Below are 22,435 nucleotides of genomic sequence, written 5' to 3' on the forward strand. Positions count from 1 at the left end.
TCTGTTTATCTTCCCACCCCTAAAAATTATAACTTATTAAAAATAGTAAAATTGTTTGTATTCTTATGGCAGATAACATTTTCACAGACCTGAACATCATAGAGGTTTCATTTGATTTGAAAAAATAAATGATGTCTTTCAAAGCATCAACTCACTATTATCATCATGCCTTACTGTGAATAAATCCATATTTTTCTGCCCTTACTTCTGGTGATTTGTGTGACATCTGTGGAAATAAAAGGCTTTGAAAGAAAATGGGCAAATCTGGGTTACACGTGAGTTGCTGATGAGCTGAAATCTCAGCCACGGAGGAAAAGTGGATAGTGTCCTACTTACACAACTGTTAAATAAAGAGAGTTCTGCTCCTGAATTTTACTTCCTCCCCACCAATGGACATCAATAAGGTTATTCTTTGGGCCTATCAAAAATAATAATATGTCATTGTAATATCTCTCCTGGAAAATGTAAGGCCAGCAGAAGCTGTGTATGCATATAGGCATTGAAAGGTGGGGAGAAGTGCATGATAACTGTCTTTTCACTGATTCATACTTTCTTTAGCTACTGCACAGTCCAGTGGATGATAGAATCATTACCTTGTGTACTTTGCATAAGAATTCTATTCTTCTTATTCTATTCCTTCCTTGAAGGATTCTGAGAACATGTCCCCAGTGTATGAGTCAGATGACCCAAGATCAAGTTTCAACTTGCCATATTACCTTGGATAAATCACTTATTCTTTCTATAACAATTTCCTTTGATAAAAATTAAGAAAAACATTTGCTCTAGATACCTCATAGGTTTGCTATGAGGACTAAATCATGTAGTATGTGTGAAACAACTTGGAAAAGCATAGAATCATCAAACAAGTGCAAAATCTTTTCTTCATCATCATCATAAATTTCTGATTTAAGTTCTACTAGGATGTCATACTGTGACATGGAGATGATGCCTAGTTTTGAGGAGCAGAATGCAGTTTTTGGCAGATTCTATTAAACTCGAAAGGCTTCAAGTACAGGTCAGTTAACAGCCTGATATCCCAGTTTCAGACCAAGTTGAGAGCTTTGTCAGCAGAAGATCAACCTCCAAGGGATAAATTTTTTGACCAGAGAAACTGACAAAATCAGCTACTAAGACAAGAAGGACTTTCAAGCATTGTTGTTGAAAGGAATATTCACACTAATGAATGCACATATTTTTGAAGTATACTTTAATATAGTTACCATTGTCCTCACATTAATTGCTTATGAGTTATCTCAAGATGGACTAATAGATTTAATTCTTCCCAGCTTAGTGAGAGGATATGGTCTTAAGACCTTAGTTAGCTAATAGGTATCTACCAGCTGCAATGGCTACTTTAGGCCCTGAACCATATGTTCTTTTTTTTTCTCTCAAAAATTATTTTTATTTCTGTCCCAAACAAAGGGGAAAAGAGAATTATTAATCTCCCTGGATGTGGCATTTACCAGTTATTAAAATCGATATATTCTACATCCAGGGGGACCAGCAAAGTAGAGCCAGTTTAGAGTTTTAAAGTAAAATAAATATTCCATGTAAATATTCATTCATATATAAGTGAATTAAGATGGATCCATGGGTAACTACAATTGCCTAATTTATTGTTATACATCATTTTTCCTAATGTTAAAACAATCCTTATCCATTACTATACTTTGGCTACAAAATTAAATTCCTACTGGTTCCTCTAGTTTAAATTTTAAATAAACTTATTTATTAGTTAACCACTTTAAACCACTGACTCTACACACACTCATTTTACTTTATTTTTTAAATGAAAATAAATAGCATGCAATAATTATGAGATATCATCCACTACTTTTGTTCATTTCACTCATAAAAAGTTAAAGAAGTTAGAAACCTCTTTTTGTTTAATAAACTGAATATCATATTCTTAAATAGGTCAAGCCTTTATGACACTAAAAATTAACAAAGAAAATAAAATAGCCTGTTTTCTACTTTATAATGTACTGTTCTTGACCTATTAGTATTTCACAAATGTTTGTGGTATTGTCATACCAAAGCACTGCATTAGAAATACAACTCAGTTCTTTGCAATGCTCTTAGTCTTTGTGAAGTACTGTTGCTCATTACTATAAGTGTTTTGGTTACTGTCCTTGTTAGACTGTAGAGGATAGTTCCTGCTTCTAGAATATCAAGAAAATCTTGATGCACCAAAGCATGAATTAAAGTGTAGAACTCTAATATGAAAGGTAAGAGTATTACAAGTCATTTATACATTCAAAAAACAGTACAGGTGATGCTCAGAGAACATGGATAAAGATTGAGTGAGCCTATCCTTGTCCTAGCCTTATTGCCTTTGTGACCTCAAGGAAGTAACTTTAGTTTTTGGTATCTCAACAAATCCATTCTCCTATCACAGAGTATTATCTTCTCAAAATGATTCAGTGTACTTAGATAGAAGGGTGATATTAGCATACAAGCAAAAGCTGATCACTATTTTAAAGATTTAAGTAGACCACTTGAAAATAAGTATTTCTTGTATATTTTTACTTACAGTCTATAATTTCATTCATGAACATTATGACATGACACCAGACAAAAAATAAAAGTAGAGAAAATGTTGAATTATAATGCATTTCTCACATAGTTTCAAAATCTTGGTAGATCTTAAAATCTAGATTTTCAATATTCAATTTAAGTGACAGAAAGCATGTAAAATGTGCATCTATTATAAAAATTAATGGTAAGAAAATATAATAATGGAAACTGTGTCTCACTTTCAAGAGAAAGTAGTAATATGAATTCTGTGATATGTGCATTGAAAACTCCTTATAGTTTCAAACTGAATAGTAAGGTATTTCTGAAGTGACCTCATTTTAAATATTCATGGGTGCTCTATAACTATAAATGTATAGTTATATTGCACGTTATAAGAATGAATTGTATCATTGTCTTGCTCTTTAGAGTCCAATGTTCAAATATAAAAATCCTGGCCAGTTGTTTGCAAGAGTACATTCTGTGAATAACTGATTTTAGTAGTGTATTTGTCATGAGACAAATGAACAAAATGAAAGACATTTCATTCAGCAGATGGAGAAAAGTGAAAGTAACTGGAATAATTTAACCTGAAAAGAATACCAAAAGATGAAGTTCTGATTGTTTTCAAATATAAGAAAGAAGTGAAAAGAATTTGTTATCCACCAACCAGCGAAGCAAGAAAATTCAAGTATCATTTTAATAATATGATTCCTTAGAGATAACTTAATTTTTTTCATGTGGATGTTACTCAGAGCAGGATAACTTTCTTTCATTGCACTGGAAATCTTTAGTAATAAAGTGAGGAATCATCTAGGTTAAATTAAAATAAAACAATCATGCTGGGGGAATTGGGTTGAGTGAACTGGCATCCCTGAATTCCTACCTAGTTTATAAATGCAAAATTACATTTGACTCCAACAAACCCCAAAAGACAGTCAAAGATTATTCTTAATGAGTTTTCAACTTTTATTTCTTCTTTCTATAATTATTTGCCTTTTGTATTCAAATAATCAGATTACACTAAAATGGAAGTGTTCAGGTACACCTCTACATCGGGGGTGAAAGATATAGTATTTGAAGGCATTTAAATTGTTGCTTCATGTGACCAAGTCTTGCATATTTCATCCTTCCTCTGACCCCCTCCAAGCTTGGTGATTCTCCTATTGTAAATGGACAAGAAGTTAGCTAAAGCTTTGGTCTCTTTAATCCTTTCCTGTGGGGTCCTGAATATACTACCCCTACTGTTCAGCACCACCTACAGCTCCGGGGTGGTGGTGCTGAAGGGACAGCTCCTAGGGCTGTGGGCCATCTGGGTCAGAGCTCCAGCAAAGCTTTCTGAAAACATCGCCCATACATTCCTTTTTTAACACGCACTCATTCACAAAAATCTGGGAAGAGAATCACCGTCATCTCTGCTTACATGGAGATGTAGTTAGACTGCCTCTCGTGAACACCCACCACCCACCCTACCAATATCTAGCATGTAAGCTGACACGGAGTAAGAGAGGGAGGGAAGAGGAGCCGAGGTGAGGATTGTGGGCCGGGGGAGGGGAGGAGAGCCAAGAAAAAGGATAGTGAAAGTTATCCCCTCCATTCCCCGAAGATCTCTCTTTTTTTCTTTTCTTCCTCGCCTATCGTTCCCTAACGCCACCACCGCCACCACCACCGCGCCCCAACATACGGAGTTTGGGACAAGAGAGGGAGATCCAGAAATGGAGGCACTTGTTGTTTTCTTGAGCCCATAAATCATTAGCACGTCTCGTTCAACTTAAATATTCCAAATTCTCAAAATACAGAGTAAAATATGAGTGCTTGTTTTGTACAATCACACAGTTGCTTTGCACAGATAAAACTCAGCCCTTAAAGCGCGCTCACTTACGCCCTTGAAAGCAGCAAAAGACAGTTGAAGAGAGTTTTCTCAGTCCTGTCCCTGTCCCGTTCCATGAGCGTAAGGGTGCGGGCATCTCATAAACACTACTGCTGAACTCCTGGTCCATTGTTCCATGTCATATAATACACGGGGACCTGTACATATCTAGAGGTGAAAGAGAAAGAGGAGAGTAGTATATTTCCTTCATTTATAACATTGCATCTCCGCATTTCAGAACTCTTGATCATTCATATTTATGCAGCTGTTAAATATTTCAAAGGTAGAATACTAATGCAGAACAGTTTTATTTTTAATAGGAACGCCTTAAAATAGTCTGTTAGTAAATTGCAAGTGTCAAACGATTTCAAATGTAATCTCTCAAGTTTCCACATCCCCTCCCCCTCAAAAAAAAAAAAAAAAGCTTGGTGCAGATTGTAGAAGGATTTGAGTCTGCAGCTAGAGCGAGGGGGATTAGGGCGAGAGCAGTGCAAGTTAAATTGTGCTGCATATAAAAAAATGGGCGGATTGGTCTCTAGATGGAGAGACTGGTACCACCTTCCTTTCTAAAATAAAATCTCTCTGGCATGAAGTCACTGCCTATTTCACATCCGGTTTACCCTGGGACGTATTACTACTGTCTTGGTAAAGAGAAATCTTTTGTTGTATATCTGCAGACCGAATATTGGGAAGAAATTTGGGTGTGAAATCTTCAACACTGAAGTACGGAAGAGTCCATGATGCCTCAGACTGTATGAGTGAGAGGCAGAGCCAGGGACAACACTCAGCTCCAGTCCCTCAACCATCCCTTACTCTCACCAGCTCCGATTTCTTGGCGATTTTCTCTGGCAGACTTTCCACCCTCCCTTTCCCCCCCCCCCAACCCCCCGCCCGCATCTTCAGAGATCCAGTGCCTGGAGGGGGCCGGAGGTAAGTGCTGCTTCAGGACAGCAAGCAGACCTTTGAACGTGGGTTTTTCAAGCCTGAGAGATCAGGAAGCTACAGGGGGAAGAGAGAGGGAGAGGGAGAATGCGAAGAGCCCGTTTCCACAGCAGGTAGAAAAGATTCGAAAAAAAGGATGAAAATCTCAGCAATCGCTGGGTCACCCGCTACTCTCCCCCTACCTTCTTCCCTGGTTTTGGGTAGATTTTGATTTGGAATTTATTCTTGGAAGAGGAGGGGGAAATAGGATTTGTTTTGGTCTATTTTGCAAAGGTGGGGGTGAGAGGCATATAGTCCAAAGTTGCAACGATGGGAAGCAAGACATGCATCAATGTAAGCTTTGGGTGAAGGCACTTTTTTAATCTGGCACCAAAATGCATTAAATGCATCTTTCCCCTTTTTCTAGTGGTTGCTGCCGAGATGCTCTTGCGTGTGGAAGCTTTTCTCATTTTGCATTTGATAAACTCAAGAATATATTTTTAAAGCCTTTAGATTGGTGTGTGTGTGTGTGTGTGTGTGTGTGTGTGTGTGTGTGTCAGGAAAGGGGGAGGCATGTAGAGAAGAAAGTAGCCTAGGGTTCTTTTGTAAATTGGCATGTTTGCATTTCTCTTTTCATGCTGGAAGAAACTTTACTTCTTCAGCAACTGTAGTATCTTGTTGGGATTGTTTTTCTCTTTTAAAAATATTAAAGGAAGGCAAAGACCCGGAGCTCAATTCCTAGGTAATCGTTTGGGAGGTTTAAACAAAAACCAAAACCAAAAAAATTTTTTGAAAGTCAGTTGAGTTCAGTAACAGAAGCTGTTTTATTTTATTCAGATGTTGCTGCTTTATTGGAAGGTGCATTATGTTTGTGCAACTTGAATGCAATCTCTTACTACAAAGATTTTTATTGTTGCTTTCCTGTCATATTTAACTCATTTTTGCCAAAGCCAAATATGAAATCAACCCAGATCTATGGATGGCTTAGCATTTCTTATCTCTAGGTCATTTTGCTCAAAATACATTATGTTTTATTGCTCACATGTCTGATCATAACTGTTTTTTAAAATTGATTTAAATAGTCCCTGAGAGTGTGGAATGAATTAGTGTGGATTTATTTTAGAGGCATACCATATTAAGCTGTAGAGTACTTAATTTATAAAGTACTTTAATGTATTGTAATTCATTAATCTTCTCAACTACTAAGAGATGCAAATTTGCATTTACATTTCTAACTGTTTTAATTAAAGTGCATCCAAAAATATAGAAATCTATTCAATACCCAGACATTGAATTGTATTTGAAAAGTGAAGCCATGAATAGATTCAAAGTTTACATTATTGAAACCTCCCTACCATCTCATCTCCTAACAATCCACAACATCAAAACCCAACAATTAGTAATAGTTGCATTTTATCTAAAAGGGAAATATCCTTTATAAAATCATGGCAAAACAATGTATTGCTAGTTTACATCTGAAAATATCCTGTGTATAAGGAAGGAATTCTGAGCGGGCAGCAAAGCAAAAAAAAAAATGGGACTATGAAGTGTCAGTGTGTTTGTATGTATGTGTAATCAGCACATGGTTGGATTATAAAGTATGTCCTTTAGCTTCATGGAAGTGTTAGCATGTATACTGAATAAGAAACCATAAGAAAAAGAATTCCAGCATTATTCTTGTGTACAAACAAATAGGTTTCAAAAGATAAAGAAAGATAAGCATGGTCAGCTCTGAGATAAAGGTAGATACAGAATACAAAGGTGAAATAAAACTATTAAAAAACTTTCTGTTAGCTTCTATAATAATATACTCTCCAGGATATGACAAATAGTTTTAAAAGTTATTGCATAGTAATTTCTTGGGAACTTAATTTTGAGGTGACCAAGTTTTTAGACTACAAACAAAAAATGTGGTAAGGGGATGATTTTCTTTATACTGTGAAGGTTAAAAAGTCAAGTCTCCAAAGACAGTTCCGAAGTCAAGAAAGTACCATTAGAAAGTATTTAAATGTTTGTGCTTTTCCAAGGAGAGTGAAGATACAGATTTGTTTCTCAATGGAGAAAGGAAAGGGAGAGTAGAAAATGATGAGGCCATGTTTGTATTGTTCCAATGAGGTGTCATATCACTGTGAGGTCATTTCCTGACTTGAAAGCATTCATCTAAATGGCCTCAGCCCTAGTGGCTATAACCCGACTTTTCCTGAAAGAGATGTTCATATCTACTTATTTTACTTTTTAGCTAGGAAAACCCAAGATGAAGACGAAACTTGGAGTTTTTGAATATCTTTGGGCCTGGACACTCCTTCTGAATACACTTGCTGGAAAAAGGTGGGGAGACTTTATTTTAAAACTGCATGAATATTTCTATAACCTTTCATTTATTCAAGCAGGGAGAAGTAAATTTTGCCTGAATGGAAACACTTCTAAGGGAATTCAGGAAAGTTAATTGGAGTCAAATCCCAGCTAAGTCTAAAGAAGAATAGCCTGAAAGAATAATGCCACTTCTTAGCATGGCATGTTAATTAGATTATGTTTAACAGCCTTCAACAAAGAATATAGGAATATAGCATTAAATTTTAATATTAAACTTTTCTTTGCCAAATAGAATCTCCTTATAACATGCTACTCCCTGATTTATGGACAACAGGAACAGCAGTAAACATCCCAATTTCAAGTGCATCTACTATGTTCCGTCAGTTAATAAAACTATATATTAAACTTAGGTGTACATATGTGCAGGCACTCAATACCTCCTATATAATACCTCAGGTTTGAACTCTAGATTTTATAAAAAATGACAATGTAATTTATAGATTAATACTATACTTTTCCTGGCTAAATATACGTAGAATGATTGATTATTTTTAAATTTATTTTTTTGCAAATATTTAAGTATATTTAATAAAATAAAACCTTTGAACTAATGAGTGATGATTATGGGATATAATTGGACAGGAGGGAAACATATTAATGCATATAATTGTAATCAAAGCAAAAATAAAAATCCATCAATAATCCAATCTAGACATTTAATAACACAGAGAATATATTTTAAGTAACACTTCATGAACCAAATATTTTCAAAGCAACTTCTTAACTTAAAAAGCATGCATACCTAACTCACCATAGCTATTAACAAAGATAAATTGGGCATAACATAAAATACAAAGCATTTTCCAAAAGATAATAACATAAAACATGTTCATTCAAACTATGATTTGAAGTAAACAAATTAAATAAGTTTCAAAGTCATGTTCTTAGGAGAATTTATGTTAATAATTTTTTCACGTTTCTGTCTTGCTAATATTCGTGGTGAAGGATATTTAAATGATGAGTGGAGAATATGGCTTACAATAAGATATAACTAATTGAAAGATTTAAATGTAATTCATTGCTTTTTGAAAAATTATGTGGTGTCACTATTGTAATGACCTGTAGATGGAGTTAGTGTACAGTGTTTTATTTTATGGTGGTTTATAATGAAACCACAGTCACATACAGTAACTGACATTTCCTTTCAAAATATACACTCAGTTAATACCAAATAAATGTTTTTGCTCTTTATCATCATCCTAGGTTCTGGACAGTTGTTTCAGTGTTGTGGTAAAATAGGAGTGCTGGGGATAGAAGATCAAATTAACAAATTACATTTAAAAAACCCCTCCATTTCCACTAGACTAATAGAGCTGGTCTTCTTTAGTCAAAAGCAAGCAAGCATGCTGTGATAAAGACTCATTTCATACTGATATCCTACTATGCTGGACAAAGTGTATTAGGATGAAAATAGTTATGTGTTCCTAATCCATGCAGCTTACAGCGATATATCTTGTATTTGGAAACAGGTATAAAACTAATGAAAAAAAATGCAAGTACTGGTAAATGGATTATGTCCAAGATATGATATTAATTGCACAAATTTGGCTTGCCTTACCATCTAACTTCATAGTCTTTCCCTCTTCCTCTATACCCACTTATTTTTCATGTTCACTCATATATTTCTCACAGTCTAAGGTGTACTGGAATTTTACTTCCTGTTTTCTCCATGTGACCTTCAAATAACCTTGGAATGATACATGCATAGCATTTGGTTTAGTGACATTGAGGTTTATAAAGAATTTCATCAGGAGACTGCTTCTGCATTCCTGCTGTCATCTGCTAAGTAGAGGTCATGAAAATGCAGGACTCCTTGAAAAACTGGGTTAGAAAGTTAAACACAAATATTTAGGGTACAAAAAAATACAAAACTAAACAAGATTTTTCTTTTAATTAAAAGAAATCTTTATTGGAATCCACTTTGTTATAGGGATTTTCAATATATTTGGAATCAGTGAAATTTTTTTATTTGTATCAAATGTATTAAGATGATACTTAATAATCTGGACATTGCACTAATAAAACAATTAAATTCCCAATTATCAATGTTTTTTTTTTCTGAAATGACATTTTGATAACATCACTTTGGTCTATCCAAAAAACCTCTGAATATCTAGTTTCACTTACTTATTCATTTATTCGTGTTTGAAAATTCTATAGAAACAGAGAAAAAAAATGAGGCCCAGCACATTCTAAAAAAGATCATATCAACAATCCATTAATAACATATTTTGATCAAAACATTGCACTTATTATGGTTCAAACTAGTTACAATAATGCAATTGAAATTCTCCTATTTAGTGGTATCACTTCAAATTCCCTAAAAGGGGTGCTTACTTGTAAAAGTTTGATTTTGAGTAACATTTTTCATGATATCAAATGTAATTAAATAGTACTATAGGCAATTCAAAGAAATGGATTATATTGAGTTCACAGAAAGCAAGGAAATTGAGGTTCAAGATGCTGAGATTATTAACCTGAGGTGCAATATGTATGTAATCAGTAAATTCTGCTTATGTACACCATCCAAGTCTAACGCAATGAAAGGAGAACTGGACTAAAGGGAACCTTACTTCTAGCCTTGGCTGGGCTACCAATTGGTTATAATACCTCAAGGAATTTACCTCCACATGACTCAGTTTCTTTACTCATAAAAGGCTGCATTCTATAAAACGATCTCTAAGGTATATTCTTATTCTGTGATATAGATGAACAACAACAAAAAGATTTTCACATAGGAAAACTGTTCAAATGCCTGGAATATGTCACTGAAATTACTAAGGAAGCTTTAAATGACATTCCTTTCTTTTACAGAAAGACAAGCACTGACTTCAGCTGTCATGGAAACAATATTTGGTTTTTTAAAAAAAAAAGTAAATAAGGCAAAAAAAGTTGGAGTATCTCTGGATTTAGCAGGAGACTCACTAGAAAAAAATGAGATAGTTGATTTGAGGATTGCTTGATTTAGAAGAATGTATGAATATTTCTTTTTAAGGAATTTATATTTGTCATCATTTTGTCTTTCCAGCTTTGGGCAAACTTCACTACAAGATGAAATTAAAGACAATACCACTGTATTTACAAGGATTTTGGATAGACTCCTAGATGGTTATGATAACCGCCTGAGACCAGGATTGGGAGGTTTGTGACAATATTGTATTATTGTTTCATAAATTATGATTAAGATTTTAATTTAAATAATGATCTTTCTGTAGACTTTAAAATCATAAAAATACCATCTAATATAGTGAAAAGACTTTTCAAAAAATGTCCCATGCTAATTAAATATTTGCAACAAAGTAGCTAAGAAATGTGACATTGTACTTGTTGACAAATCTATAGATAAAAATATTTCATGGTGATCTGAGAAAGCACAAAATGTTTAAGAACTTTACTTTTACCATACATGAAAAATGTTGTTTTTCATTTATAGACTTGTTTTGCCAAGGGAAGGACAAATGTTAAATTTTTATATCATGCTGCACAAGAATCTAATGACGACCATCAGTGCTTCATCAGGAATTGTTATGGCAATGTTGAATTTGAGTAAAACACATATAAGTCCATTTATTCACAGGTGTGTTATGAAAAAGCATATATTAGTCTATCATTTAGTATTTCATAGGATGTTTTCTGAAAGGGAATAGAACAGTGAAAACAGTCTTCTTTGCAAATTTGTTGAACTTTGTTTTTTTAATCCCTTTGGAAATGTTAGAGTATAATTATATTTTCCTTCTGAGTGGTAGGTGTAAGATCAGAGAATTGAATTGGTTATTTTCACTATGGGAGAGGCACTGGATTTGAAGTCAGAACACAGGTTCGAATTCTAACCTTGCCTCTTCCCACCTGTTTGACCTTGGGCAAACCAGCTACTCTCTCTTAGCCAGTGTTTCTTCATTTTAAAATAAACAGTTTGGGCTGGATGTTTTCTGAGGTGTGCTCTAGTTCTCAGTCTATGATGCTATTATTAAGATCATGACACAAATCATGAAGTACTTCACATGAACATTTATAATCATTCCATATTTTAGCCAAAGCAAAATATGACCCAAAAGTTAAAAAGATTGGAATGTTCAAAACCAGGAACATAAAGCTCTAGCAGTGTCTACCAAGCTAGAAAGGTCTTGAGTATATGCATGGTGATAGTGCACTTGCTATCTTAAGAGAAGCCTAGCTAAATTTGAGATGGCTCATCAACAAAATGTGGACCACCAGCTGATACATTGCTTTAACTAAAGGAATTCATAAAGATGATTCATTAGCACACAGAGAGTTTAGCTTTTGGATAAATGGAGCTTGTAATGAAAGATATGGAATTTGGAATACTTGAAATATTGATTAATGTCTTACATACAAAAGAAATCATAATTACATTTGGGACCAGAATGATCCAAGTTCTTAGGTCATTCCATGAAATGATAAGCTCTGTTATTAAATACCGAGGGAAAGATGGCATATCTCAGGTGTCCCAGTGCTACCTGATTTCACATACTTAAGGATCTGATTTTGATTTTAATGCTGAACTTGATCCTGTCACCTGAAGTTTCCTTATTCTTTGGAGGAGGTGAGTCACTTGAGAGTGTTATGGGACTGTTGTGATGGCTGCCAACAGCCATTATGATTTCAGAAGGCCTGGGGGGACTACCTTGTCAAAGCTACAAGTCAAGAATATGTCAAAAATCTCATTAGTTGTCTTTTCCTATCAAATTCAAAGATTCCTTCTCTGAAACACATCTTTCACATTTTAATTGTTTCACTTCTTTTAGAATTCACCTAAGTATCCTTCTTCAATTTGTAATAGAAATAATTGCCAATTAAAATTTGAGTCCACATGCAAAAGAATGAGACTAAATAGACAGTATATATGGTATGTCAAAGATTTATCTGCTTTCATGTAAATATTTGGATTGGCTCCAAAATAAATATTCATTGGGTCTTCATTAGTGCATTTTCAGTAATAATACACTATGAAATAGGCTCTTAAAATGCATGAGTCAAGGATTGAAAAGACAGAGTGTAGTTACAAGAATAAGTAGTCAATATGTTACCCTAATATAAAAATGAAATATCTTTAAGCCTGTTTATGTGGAAGTCAATGAGATTCCTTCATTAATCTCCACTTCTAATTTGTGGCTCATCTTCACCCCACCTATAGCATTTTTCATCAAAATTTGGAATATGTGATGAGTTGAAAACAATGGAAGCCACCTTGGCCCCTGACATAATTGAATAAATCCTTTTTGGATTTTTTCAAGTTATTCTATTTGTACCATTTATGGGATTTATATACATTTCCCACTGAATATTAAGTTTGAAAAATACATAGTGCTTTACAAAACCCAGATGTTTAGAAGTTTTTCTTTTCTAAAACTTTGAACATTTGATAGATTTTAATAATCCTAACTTGTTAACATCACTATTAGTATTATTATTATATATTATAGAACTGAAGGAATAGTTTATTAAACATGGACAAAACATCTAAACAAGTATTTTTCTTTCATGGACGGTATAAGAAGTAGAACATGGTGAAAAGCATGGACTTGATGAAAATTAACAATGGATCCTGTCTTCCTTGTGAAGCATGACTTCAAAAACTTCATTTTGGGGAGAGCATTGCATATGGGCATTTGTGAAAAAATTCATTAGAAAGAAAAGTCCAAATTCTATGTCATTTTCCCAACTAAAATGTGCCATATTAAAGGGAGGGGATTGTTATTAAAATTGACAAATTTGAATCATAGAGAAAGCTTTAGTACTTACTAACCTTGTGCTTTTTATATCCCTTTGAGAGTACATGTTTCAGTCAATGTTTACCATATATGACATTTGAATTTGGGGCATATCAGGGCATTCACTGTATTCAAAGTCATTAGTTTCTAAGAAGCTGCAATTTCTAAAAATTTCCAACATCAATAATCTTACACCTTGAAACAGCAAATATAAATGTTTCAGTGTTTTTTCCCTTTAACTTAACATCAACTTACTAATATATATTACCACTTCACTTCTTATTTCATTCATTAAGGAGTTTTCTTCACTGGAAAATTACTACCTTCCCATGCTTTAGTAGTGGTCATAGGATGATGAATCTAGAGCTGGAAAGGACCCCAAAGGCTATGTAATCCAAACCCCTCATTTTGTGTATGAGCAGACCGAAGGCCAAGGAACTTAAGTGACAACCAAGGGAATAAGTGTCATATGCAAGTTTATAGACTAGTTTTTCCAACTCCAGAAGCACTGTACCACACTACCATCCTTGCAATAATGAAAAGCTCGTGACTCGATGGACCTATTCTGGGGATGATCCTCTCAATGTGAAACTGAAGGGTTAGTCTTCATATAAGAGACAAGATAAGTTGCCATGCCTATAGCCAAAGCCTCCCTAGCTTGGTCAAACCTGCCTAGAACATATGGCATGCTGGCATAACCTTGAGGAACTTAGAGTCAGCTGCATACATGCTGAAACATCGTAATGAGAGTCAATAGGTAGTCATCATAGTATTTTGAATTTATTTAATACTTTCCTTCTATAGTGTACTTTATCATATATTTATATCTACTTCTAGTGACACAGGTAGGGGAAATCATTCAATATTACTCACTATGAAATCAATTTCAACCTGCCCCAGGACTAAGAATATTCACAAAACATAAAAATTACATGGAGTAAGAATTAAGACATAATTAGTAATTGAGGCAAGTGGAGATCTAGGCTGCCAACTGTGTTAGGTACTATTGTAGGTAAAGATTAGATAGATAGATAGATAGATAGATAGATAGATAGATTGATAGACAGGTCACACTTTACAAAATATTTTAATATGTTTATTTTATCTTCACAACCTGTGAAGTGAGCAGTGGTATTGTGTTTTTTTATTTTTATTGTTTTTATTTTACTGATGAGGAAAATAAGACTTAGAGGGTAAGTGTCTCACCCAGGGTCATAGAGCTAGTCATCTCAAGTCAACAACGAGCATATAATAAATGACATATATTATTTGGAGGTAATCTCAGATAGGAAGTATCAACCTTAACGGAGATCAGGCAAGGCTTCTCACAGATTTTAGCTGAGATCTGAAGGAAGTCAGGGAATCCAGAAGACAGAGGTAAGAGAATTCTGAGCATGTGAGACAGGCATTAAAAATGACTGGAATTTGGGAAATGGAATGCCACGTGAAAAGAGGAGAAAGGTTACCAGTGCCATTGGATCATAGAGGAAGAGAAAGTGTGTAAGAATGAAGGAGAATTCAAATTCATATCTTCTTCACTCCAAACCTAGTACTATGCCACTTGGGCCACTAGTCTCCCACTGAAATTCTACGAACCCTTTCTTCTGTGCCTTATAATGTCTTAACTCAATATAGTCTTCCATATAGTCTTCCCAAATCCCCCCCTCCCCCAACTAACAGTGCTTTCTCCCTCGTTAGCTATTCCTAAATAGCTTTGGCTCTTGGCTCTGTAGCCATCATTCTCTACTTTACATTGTGTTTATCTGTATGCAGGCCATATTCTCTCCAGTAGAATTTAAGTTCCTTAAAGGCAGGCATTGTTTTGTTTTTGAATTTGATAATCAAACACCAAGCCTAATACCTTGAGCACAGTGGTTAATTAAAAGTATTAAAGTTTTTTTGAACTTGATAATATATTCTGCTTTTATGGACATTAAAATCCAGAGTTTCAAAGGGGAGGGATACTTTTGCAGTGTAACAAGTTCACAGGTAGGATGTGAATCCAAATCTCCCACATCTAGTGCTAAATAATAAGTCATCACACTCTTTATACTGTATAGATATCAGTTATTATCACAAACAAGAAATTCTAGTAAGGGTTCAAGAAAGAAAAAAAATGCAATTTGAGTTATTAATAGACACATTCATCAATACCTATCTTCAGAAGCTTTTCCAGTCCTGAGTATAGATAACATTGGCTTTATAACTTAGTTCCATTAAAAAAGAAACTTATGACATATCACCTATTTGAGAGAACTAATAAAATAATTTTATGCAAAGATTGCAACTCTGACTTGCAAAGGGTGAACTTAGAGTAACAGAGAAAATTTTTTAAAGTCTTATTTTATTCTGACTTTGTCAGTATTATTCTTAGCATAGCCTTTGGAAACCTAGCTAATTCTTTTTTTAAAATCTCAAATAGAATTTTAACAAAAAAATTAAATAGAGAGATTGTAAAAATTTAATCCCTCCTGTTCAAGAGAAAAAATAAGAACAAAATATTGACTTCTTATGTCAATATTTGGTTATACAATGAGAAGCAGAGGCAAACCATTTGATTTGAAAAGAAATAAGCAATTATTTAAAACTTGGAAATAAAGATGAAAATTAAAAGTTACACTTCTATTAGAGTGTCGTTGTTTAATCTATACCTACCTATGTAATGTTTTATATCAGAGCAATCAATAAATAGTTAACCTATGAATGAGATCCAGACTGAACAACCAAGAGTATGACTTGTTTAAATCATAGTTTAAGGCATAATCAGTGTAGAAGAAGGTTGTAGAAGGGGGAGGGGTGGTAAGAAGAGGAAAGAAAGAATATTAGGGTATAAAAAGAGATAGAAAAGCATAGGAAAAAAAAGGGAAATTAAAGAAGAGAGAAAAGAATGGAAAGCAAAAGAAAAATAATTGGGGAAGAAGGTAAGGGAGAGAGGAAAAGAAGAAAAGAACCTGAAGAGATGAAATAATGAGAAGAGTAGTGCTCACTGAGATTTTTCAGAAGCACAGAAAGTCTGGTTTGGAAGGAACCTTAAGAACCAATGAATGCAAATTATGTCTGGTCAATGATCTCCTTTATAACATACAAAACAAACTGTCATACAGTCTTTGCTTGAAGACTTCTAAATGGGCAGGGGGACCCACAACTTCCTGGAGCAGCATGATCAAATATTTGTATTCGGTAGATTTTTGTCTGTGAAACGTTTATGCTGTAGGTTACCTACCACTGGATTAAGTTACAAATCATTTATCTTTTTTCTCATAATTGATTATATTACCATTTAGCTCAATGTTTTAGAAACCTGACCTTGTGTCATGGAGGATTGGGGGTGGGTGGAGTATAACTTCAATGGATGAGTATAAGTCTGTTAATGATTCCACTTGCTTTGGGGACCCAAATATGAAGTTGTCCCTACTACATTCTCTGATTGAATAAAAAGTTCTCAGCTAAAGAGAAAATATTCCTGCTTCTCATGGGACTTTGGAAATATTTATCTTTAGTTTATCTGCCTTAAACTCAATGAATTTTTATACTTAAGTCAGAATGTCAGAAGCAGGAACTTAAGGAAGAAATTATGTGGCTTCTGTCATCCAGGATGAGAATTTGTTTTTCATGTCCCATACATGCTGAGAATTTGTTATGATCTTGAAAAAATCTGCATAGGAAACAAGAATTAACTGAAATTCTCACAAGATGGGATCTCTGTGTATGAACGGAATTTTCTGAGTAACTCAAAACATGTTTTTCACTTGGATATTATTACTGAAAATATTTTGAAAGCATCTAAACCTCTTTCTGCCTTATTAGGTGCAGTCTTCATGAATTAGGAATTCGGGGTATCGCAGAGTCATCATCCAGTAGATTAATTATCATTAACAATATGTAGATGTAGAAGGTGAAGTATATTGAATTGAACTTGTACTTACCTCAAAACACACTCTGATTAAAAAAAATCCCAGTAAGATATTGGTGTATTCTTTACTTCTTTTACCAAACACAAAAATCTCGTAATTTGTCAGGATTGTTTCTGAAAGAATGAAAGGGAAAGAAGAGTTAAAACTAGAGTTTGCTTATGTGGTCAAAAATGAAGTGCTTTTTAATACCACTGAAAATAATATTTTGTGAATTTGTACAAATATGTACCATTGAGGTTATTAAAACACCAAGACCTCTGGAGTTTCCAAGTTTTTTCAGGGTTAAAGGAGTCATCTTTGAATTATGAATCAAAGGCTATTAGAATTGGAAGCAGCTTCAGAGATGATCTAGATCAAGGTCTTACCTGATGCAAGAATCCCATTCACAAAATGATGTGATTATTCATTTCCTACTTGAAAATTTCCAGTGATAGGAAGTGTGGGAGAATTTACTTTTAGAAATGTATCCTATCATTGCATTAGCTTTCTGGGAAGCCCATACAACACTTGCTTTTTCATGTTGAATTTGTGGTTGATTAAAATTCTTTAAAAAATAAAACAACAAAGAAACATAAATGAATGTTAAACTACTTTCCCCCCATCCTTTCCCTAAGTGTGGCTGAATGAGCCCAGAAGTCTGTGAACATTGGATGATTTGTGCTTAGGTATCTCGTTGTTTAATAAGAGAATTTGTTTGCAGCTCCAATGAAGACACCATATTCAAAATTATTTCCAATTTTCCCCTCTCCAATAGATTTTATTTAAATTTATTGTTATAAAATATATTGTATTCTTAAGTAAAAGAGGATTTAAAAACATGAAAATGATTCATGAGAATGCTAATGTGGCAAACTTCTTTAAAGATATTATGAACTTTAATTTTCATGGGGAAATCAAATAAAACATAGGTAAATTTAGAACTTAAAATTCTAGCTCATTGTCTCAGGTACATGGCACATAGCTATTGGATGGAGACTTTAGAGATTAACAAGTTTGACCTCTATGCTCATTATAAAAATAGTTCCTCCAATATCCTTATAAGGGGAACATTCAAATTCAGTTAAAATACTGTTAGTTATGGAGAACTCTCTACATCAATATTCAATCCATTCCATTTTAGATAGCTCTAAGGAATTCTCTAGACCATTAAGAAAACCTCTTGCCCTTATCATTTTTAATTTTTAAACTGCATTTTAAGCCATCTGTCTGATCAATTCCAAAGAGCTTCCAAGATTAGGCAGAACCATTGATACAGTGCCAGAAAAGTTAAAATTCGAGTGTATGCAATGGGAAACAGCTGCTGTGAATATCAGACACAATCACCCATATGACCTTTTCACATGGGATCAGCTTTCCATACCCAAGCCATAGTCATTTCTTACTGCCAGGGTGAGTAAACCTCCCTTTGGGAGTGATTGCCACACACTGGCTATGCTTGCAAGCCAAGTTCTAATCATGAGATGTCATCCCTGAAAAAATAAGGAATGACCATGATTTTATTTTTGACCTTGTTTTGTATTTTGATTTTTTTTTATATTTTGAATGCTATTTCCAAGGAGCAGTCATTAATTGGAAGCTCAATGACCTCTGTTTCCTCACAGCAGACTATAGTAGCTTAATGCCTCTTCTCTCTTCTTTCTAACTCTTCCAACTCTACGTATACACCAAAGATTTTACATCCTATTAAAGGGAGCTATGTTACCATGTCATCCCTAGTAAAGACATTATAAAGAAAATGTCTGATTAAGATATCAATAAATAGCAGAAGGTCAAAGGCAGAAGATTTCCATTTGTATTAATCAAAATCAAGATAAACATATGTACAAGGCTAAGATAAAACCATTATTTTCTAATTATCTTCATCCTTCTTTTCACATAGTCCTCCCTTCAGTGGTATTTCTGCTCTGTACTTCAAACCCCAGAATTTTCCTGTCATCAGATTTGTTGGAAAGAAAATTTCCTCAAAGCAGGAACTAGTATGAAGTTATAGTTTATGTTTTGACTTCAATTCACTTACACCAATGTATTAACTCTCCTTTTTACTTCTAATTGTGAAATGACTAGCTCTAGTTACATGGTAGGGAAAGGGATTTTTTAGGATGGAGACTTTCTGATTTCCTTTTAAATTCTGCACTAAGACATATCTACCTTAGTACTTTTAGATTACTTATAATGAGCCAAGTCACAAAGAGCAGTGATATAAGTACTCGACTGTGTCCTTTTCTTTCCTCCTCCCTAAAACCAAACTCATCTGTGATCCTTCCAAGCTAAGACTCTCAAATACTGAGGACAGAGACACTCTTCTTACTATACCCTCTGCTCATCTTTGTGTTATTCCCCCATCCTCAGTCTCAAATTTCCTATACCCTATATTCCCTACAGAAAATTCACAGGCCCGTATTATATTTTGTTATCTATCTATCTATCTATCTAGTGTGTGTTATACACATATTCACAGTATTATATATACTATTAAGCTATGACATATTACACATGCTTTATAGCAAATTTTTACCCAGAATGATAGACACAACACCCCACTTTTAAATCATTTAATATTTTATTTTTTCCAATTATATGTAAAAACAATCCAAACATTCCTTTTTTCTTCAAATTTTAAGTTCTAAATTCTCTCCCTCCATTCCTTCCCCTTCCTCATTGAGAAGGCCAGCAATTTGATATAGGTTACACATGTACAGTCATACAAAACACATTTCCATGTAAGTCATTATATTAAAGAAAGCAGAAAAATAAGAAAAAATAAAGTAAAGAAAAAGTATCTTTGATCTGCATTCAGACTCTACCAGTTCTTCATTTGGAGATGGATAGCACCTTTCATCAAGTCCTACAAAATTGTGTTGATCATTGTGCTGCTAAGAATAGCTAAGTTATTCACAGTAGATCATCATACAATATTGCTGTTATTGTGTACAGTGTTCTCCTGATTCTGCTCACTTCATTCAGCATCAGTTCATGTAAGTTTTTCCATGCTTTTTCTGAGAGGATCCTGCTCATCATTTCTTAAGGCACCATAGTATTCTGTCGCAATGACATACAACTTGTTCAGCCATTCCCGTTTAATGGATATCCCCTCAATTTCCAATTCTTTGCCACCACTAAAAGAACTGCTATAAAAATTTTTGTACCCACAGGTAATTTTTTATCTCTTTGGGATACAGATCTAGTAGTGATATTGCTTGGTCAAAGGGTATGCATGGTTTTATAGTCCTTTGGGCATAGTTCCAAATTGCTCTCTAGAATGGTTGAATCAGTATACAACATTGATCCATTAGTGTTTTAATTTTCCCACATTCCCTCCAACATTTGTCATTTTTCCTTTTCTATCATATTAGCCACCTGATAGTTGTGAGGTAGTAGCTCAGAGTTCTTTTAAATTGCATTTCTCCCATCAATAGTGATTTAGAGCATTGCTATATGACTATAGATAGCTTTGGTTACTTTGTCTGAAAACTGTTTTTTCATATCCTTTGACCATTTATTAATTGAGTAATGCCTCTTAGTTCTATAAACATGACTCAATTTTCTGTTTGTTTGAGGAATGAAGTCTTTATCAGAAAAACTCACTAATTTTTTCACAGTAATAATTACCAAATATGTATATTCCTCCATCGTATTTTCTCTTGATTTATCCTACTGTCTCCCTCCTTTTACCCTGTCCATTTTCAAAAGTGTTCTGCTACTGATTTTTACCTTATCCAAACTGTCCTCCCTTCTACCAGCTCCCTTCATTTTTGTATCCCCTCTCCTTCCTCCTTTCCTATATGGTGAGATAGATTTCTCCACCCAATTTAATGTGTATATTATTCCCTCTTTGAGCCAGTTCCAACAAGAATGAGATTCATGTGTTCCCCTCCTTGCTTCATCCATAATCCCCCTCCACTGTAAAATCTATTTCAGGCATCTTTTATTTTTATAATTATAATTTATCCCATTCTACCTCTCCCTTTCTCCATCTCCCAGTGCATTCTTCTTTCTTATCACCTAATTTAATTTAATATTTTAGATAATGATACCATCACATTCAACTCACACTTCTGTCTTTGTATATTCCTTCTAACAGCCTAAGTATAAGAAAGATTTTAGAAGTTATAAATATTTTCCCATGTATGACTATAAACAATGTAATCTTATAAAATTTCTTATGATTTCTCTTTCCTGTTTACCATTTTTATGCTTGTTTTGCATCTTGTATTTGCATCATCTATTCAGCTCTGGCATTTTCATCAGGAATGCTTGAAAGTCCTCCATTGAATGTCATTTTTTCCCCTGAAGGATAATACTCAGTCTTACTGGGTAGGTGATTCTCGGTTATAATCCCAGCTCCTTTACTCTCCAGAATATCATAAGCCAAGCCCTCTAATCTTTTAATGTAGAAGCTGTTAAATGTTTGGTTATCCTGACTGTGGTCCCATGATATTTGAATTGCTTTTTTCTGGCTCCTTGAAGTATTTTGTCCTTGATGAGGGAGGTCTTGCATTTGGCTATAATAATCCTGCCAATTTCCATCTTGGGATCACTTTCATGAGGTGATTAGTGTATTCTTTCATTGTGTATTTTATCCTCTGGTTTTAGGATATCAGGGCAATTTTCCTTGATAATTTGTTGATAGATGATGTATAGGCTCCTTTTTTACATCATGCCTTTCAGGTAGTCCAATAATTCTTAAATTGTTTTTTCTGGATCTTTTTTCCAAGTCAGTTGTTTTTCCAATGAGATTTCACATGTTCTAGTTTTTCACTCTTTTGAGTTTGTTTGATTGTTTCTCAAAATCTCCTAAAATCATTAGTTTCCACTTGCCTAATTCCAACTTCTAAGGAATTATTTTCTAACGTGAGCTTTTGTTCTCTTTTTTCTATTTGGCCAATTCTTCTTTTTAAGGAGTTCTCTTCAGTGGTTATTTGTATATCTTTTTCCATTTGGCCAACTCTGCTTTTCAGGTCATTCTTCTCTTCATTGGATTTTTGTGCCTCTTTTATCATTTGACCTATTCTGTTTTTTTAAGGTGTTATTTTCTTCAGTATTTTTTGAGCCTCCTTTACCAAGCTGCTGACTCTTTTTTCATGATTTTCTTGTATCACTCTCATTTCTCT

At 34.1% G+C, this 22,435-nt stretch overlaps 1 protein-coding gene across 1 annotated transcript in view; it reads left to right on the top strand.

The window, feature by feature from the left end:
* Window positions 1-4,845: 4,845 nt before the first annotated feature.
* GABRA1 (gamma-aminobutyric acid type A receptor subunit alpha1) overlaps window positions 4,846-22,435 on the top strand; it is a 77,147-nt gene continuing 59,557 nt past the window's right edge. Inside the window, exons 1-3 of the mRNA XM_036752347.1 lie at window positions 4,846-5,314; window positions 7,545-7,633; window positions 10,707-10,819. Coding sequence (XP_036608242.1) covers window positions 7,560-7,633; window positions 10,707-10,819 — 187 coding nt within the window. The 5' untranslated portion in view covers window positions 4,846-5,314; window positions 7,545-7,559. The remainder of the gene's footprint in view (window positions 5,315-7,544; window positions 7,634-10,706; window positions 10,820-22,435) is intronic.

This window comes from Trichosurus vulpecula, chromosome 3, assembly GCF_011100635.1.
Source record: "Trichosurus vulpecula isolate mTriVul1 chromosome 3, mTriVul1.pri, whole genome shotgun sequence".
NCBI lineage: Eukaryota > Metazoa > Chordata > Mammalia > Diprotodontia > Phalangeridae > Trichosurus > Trichosurus vulpecula.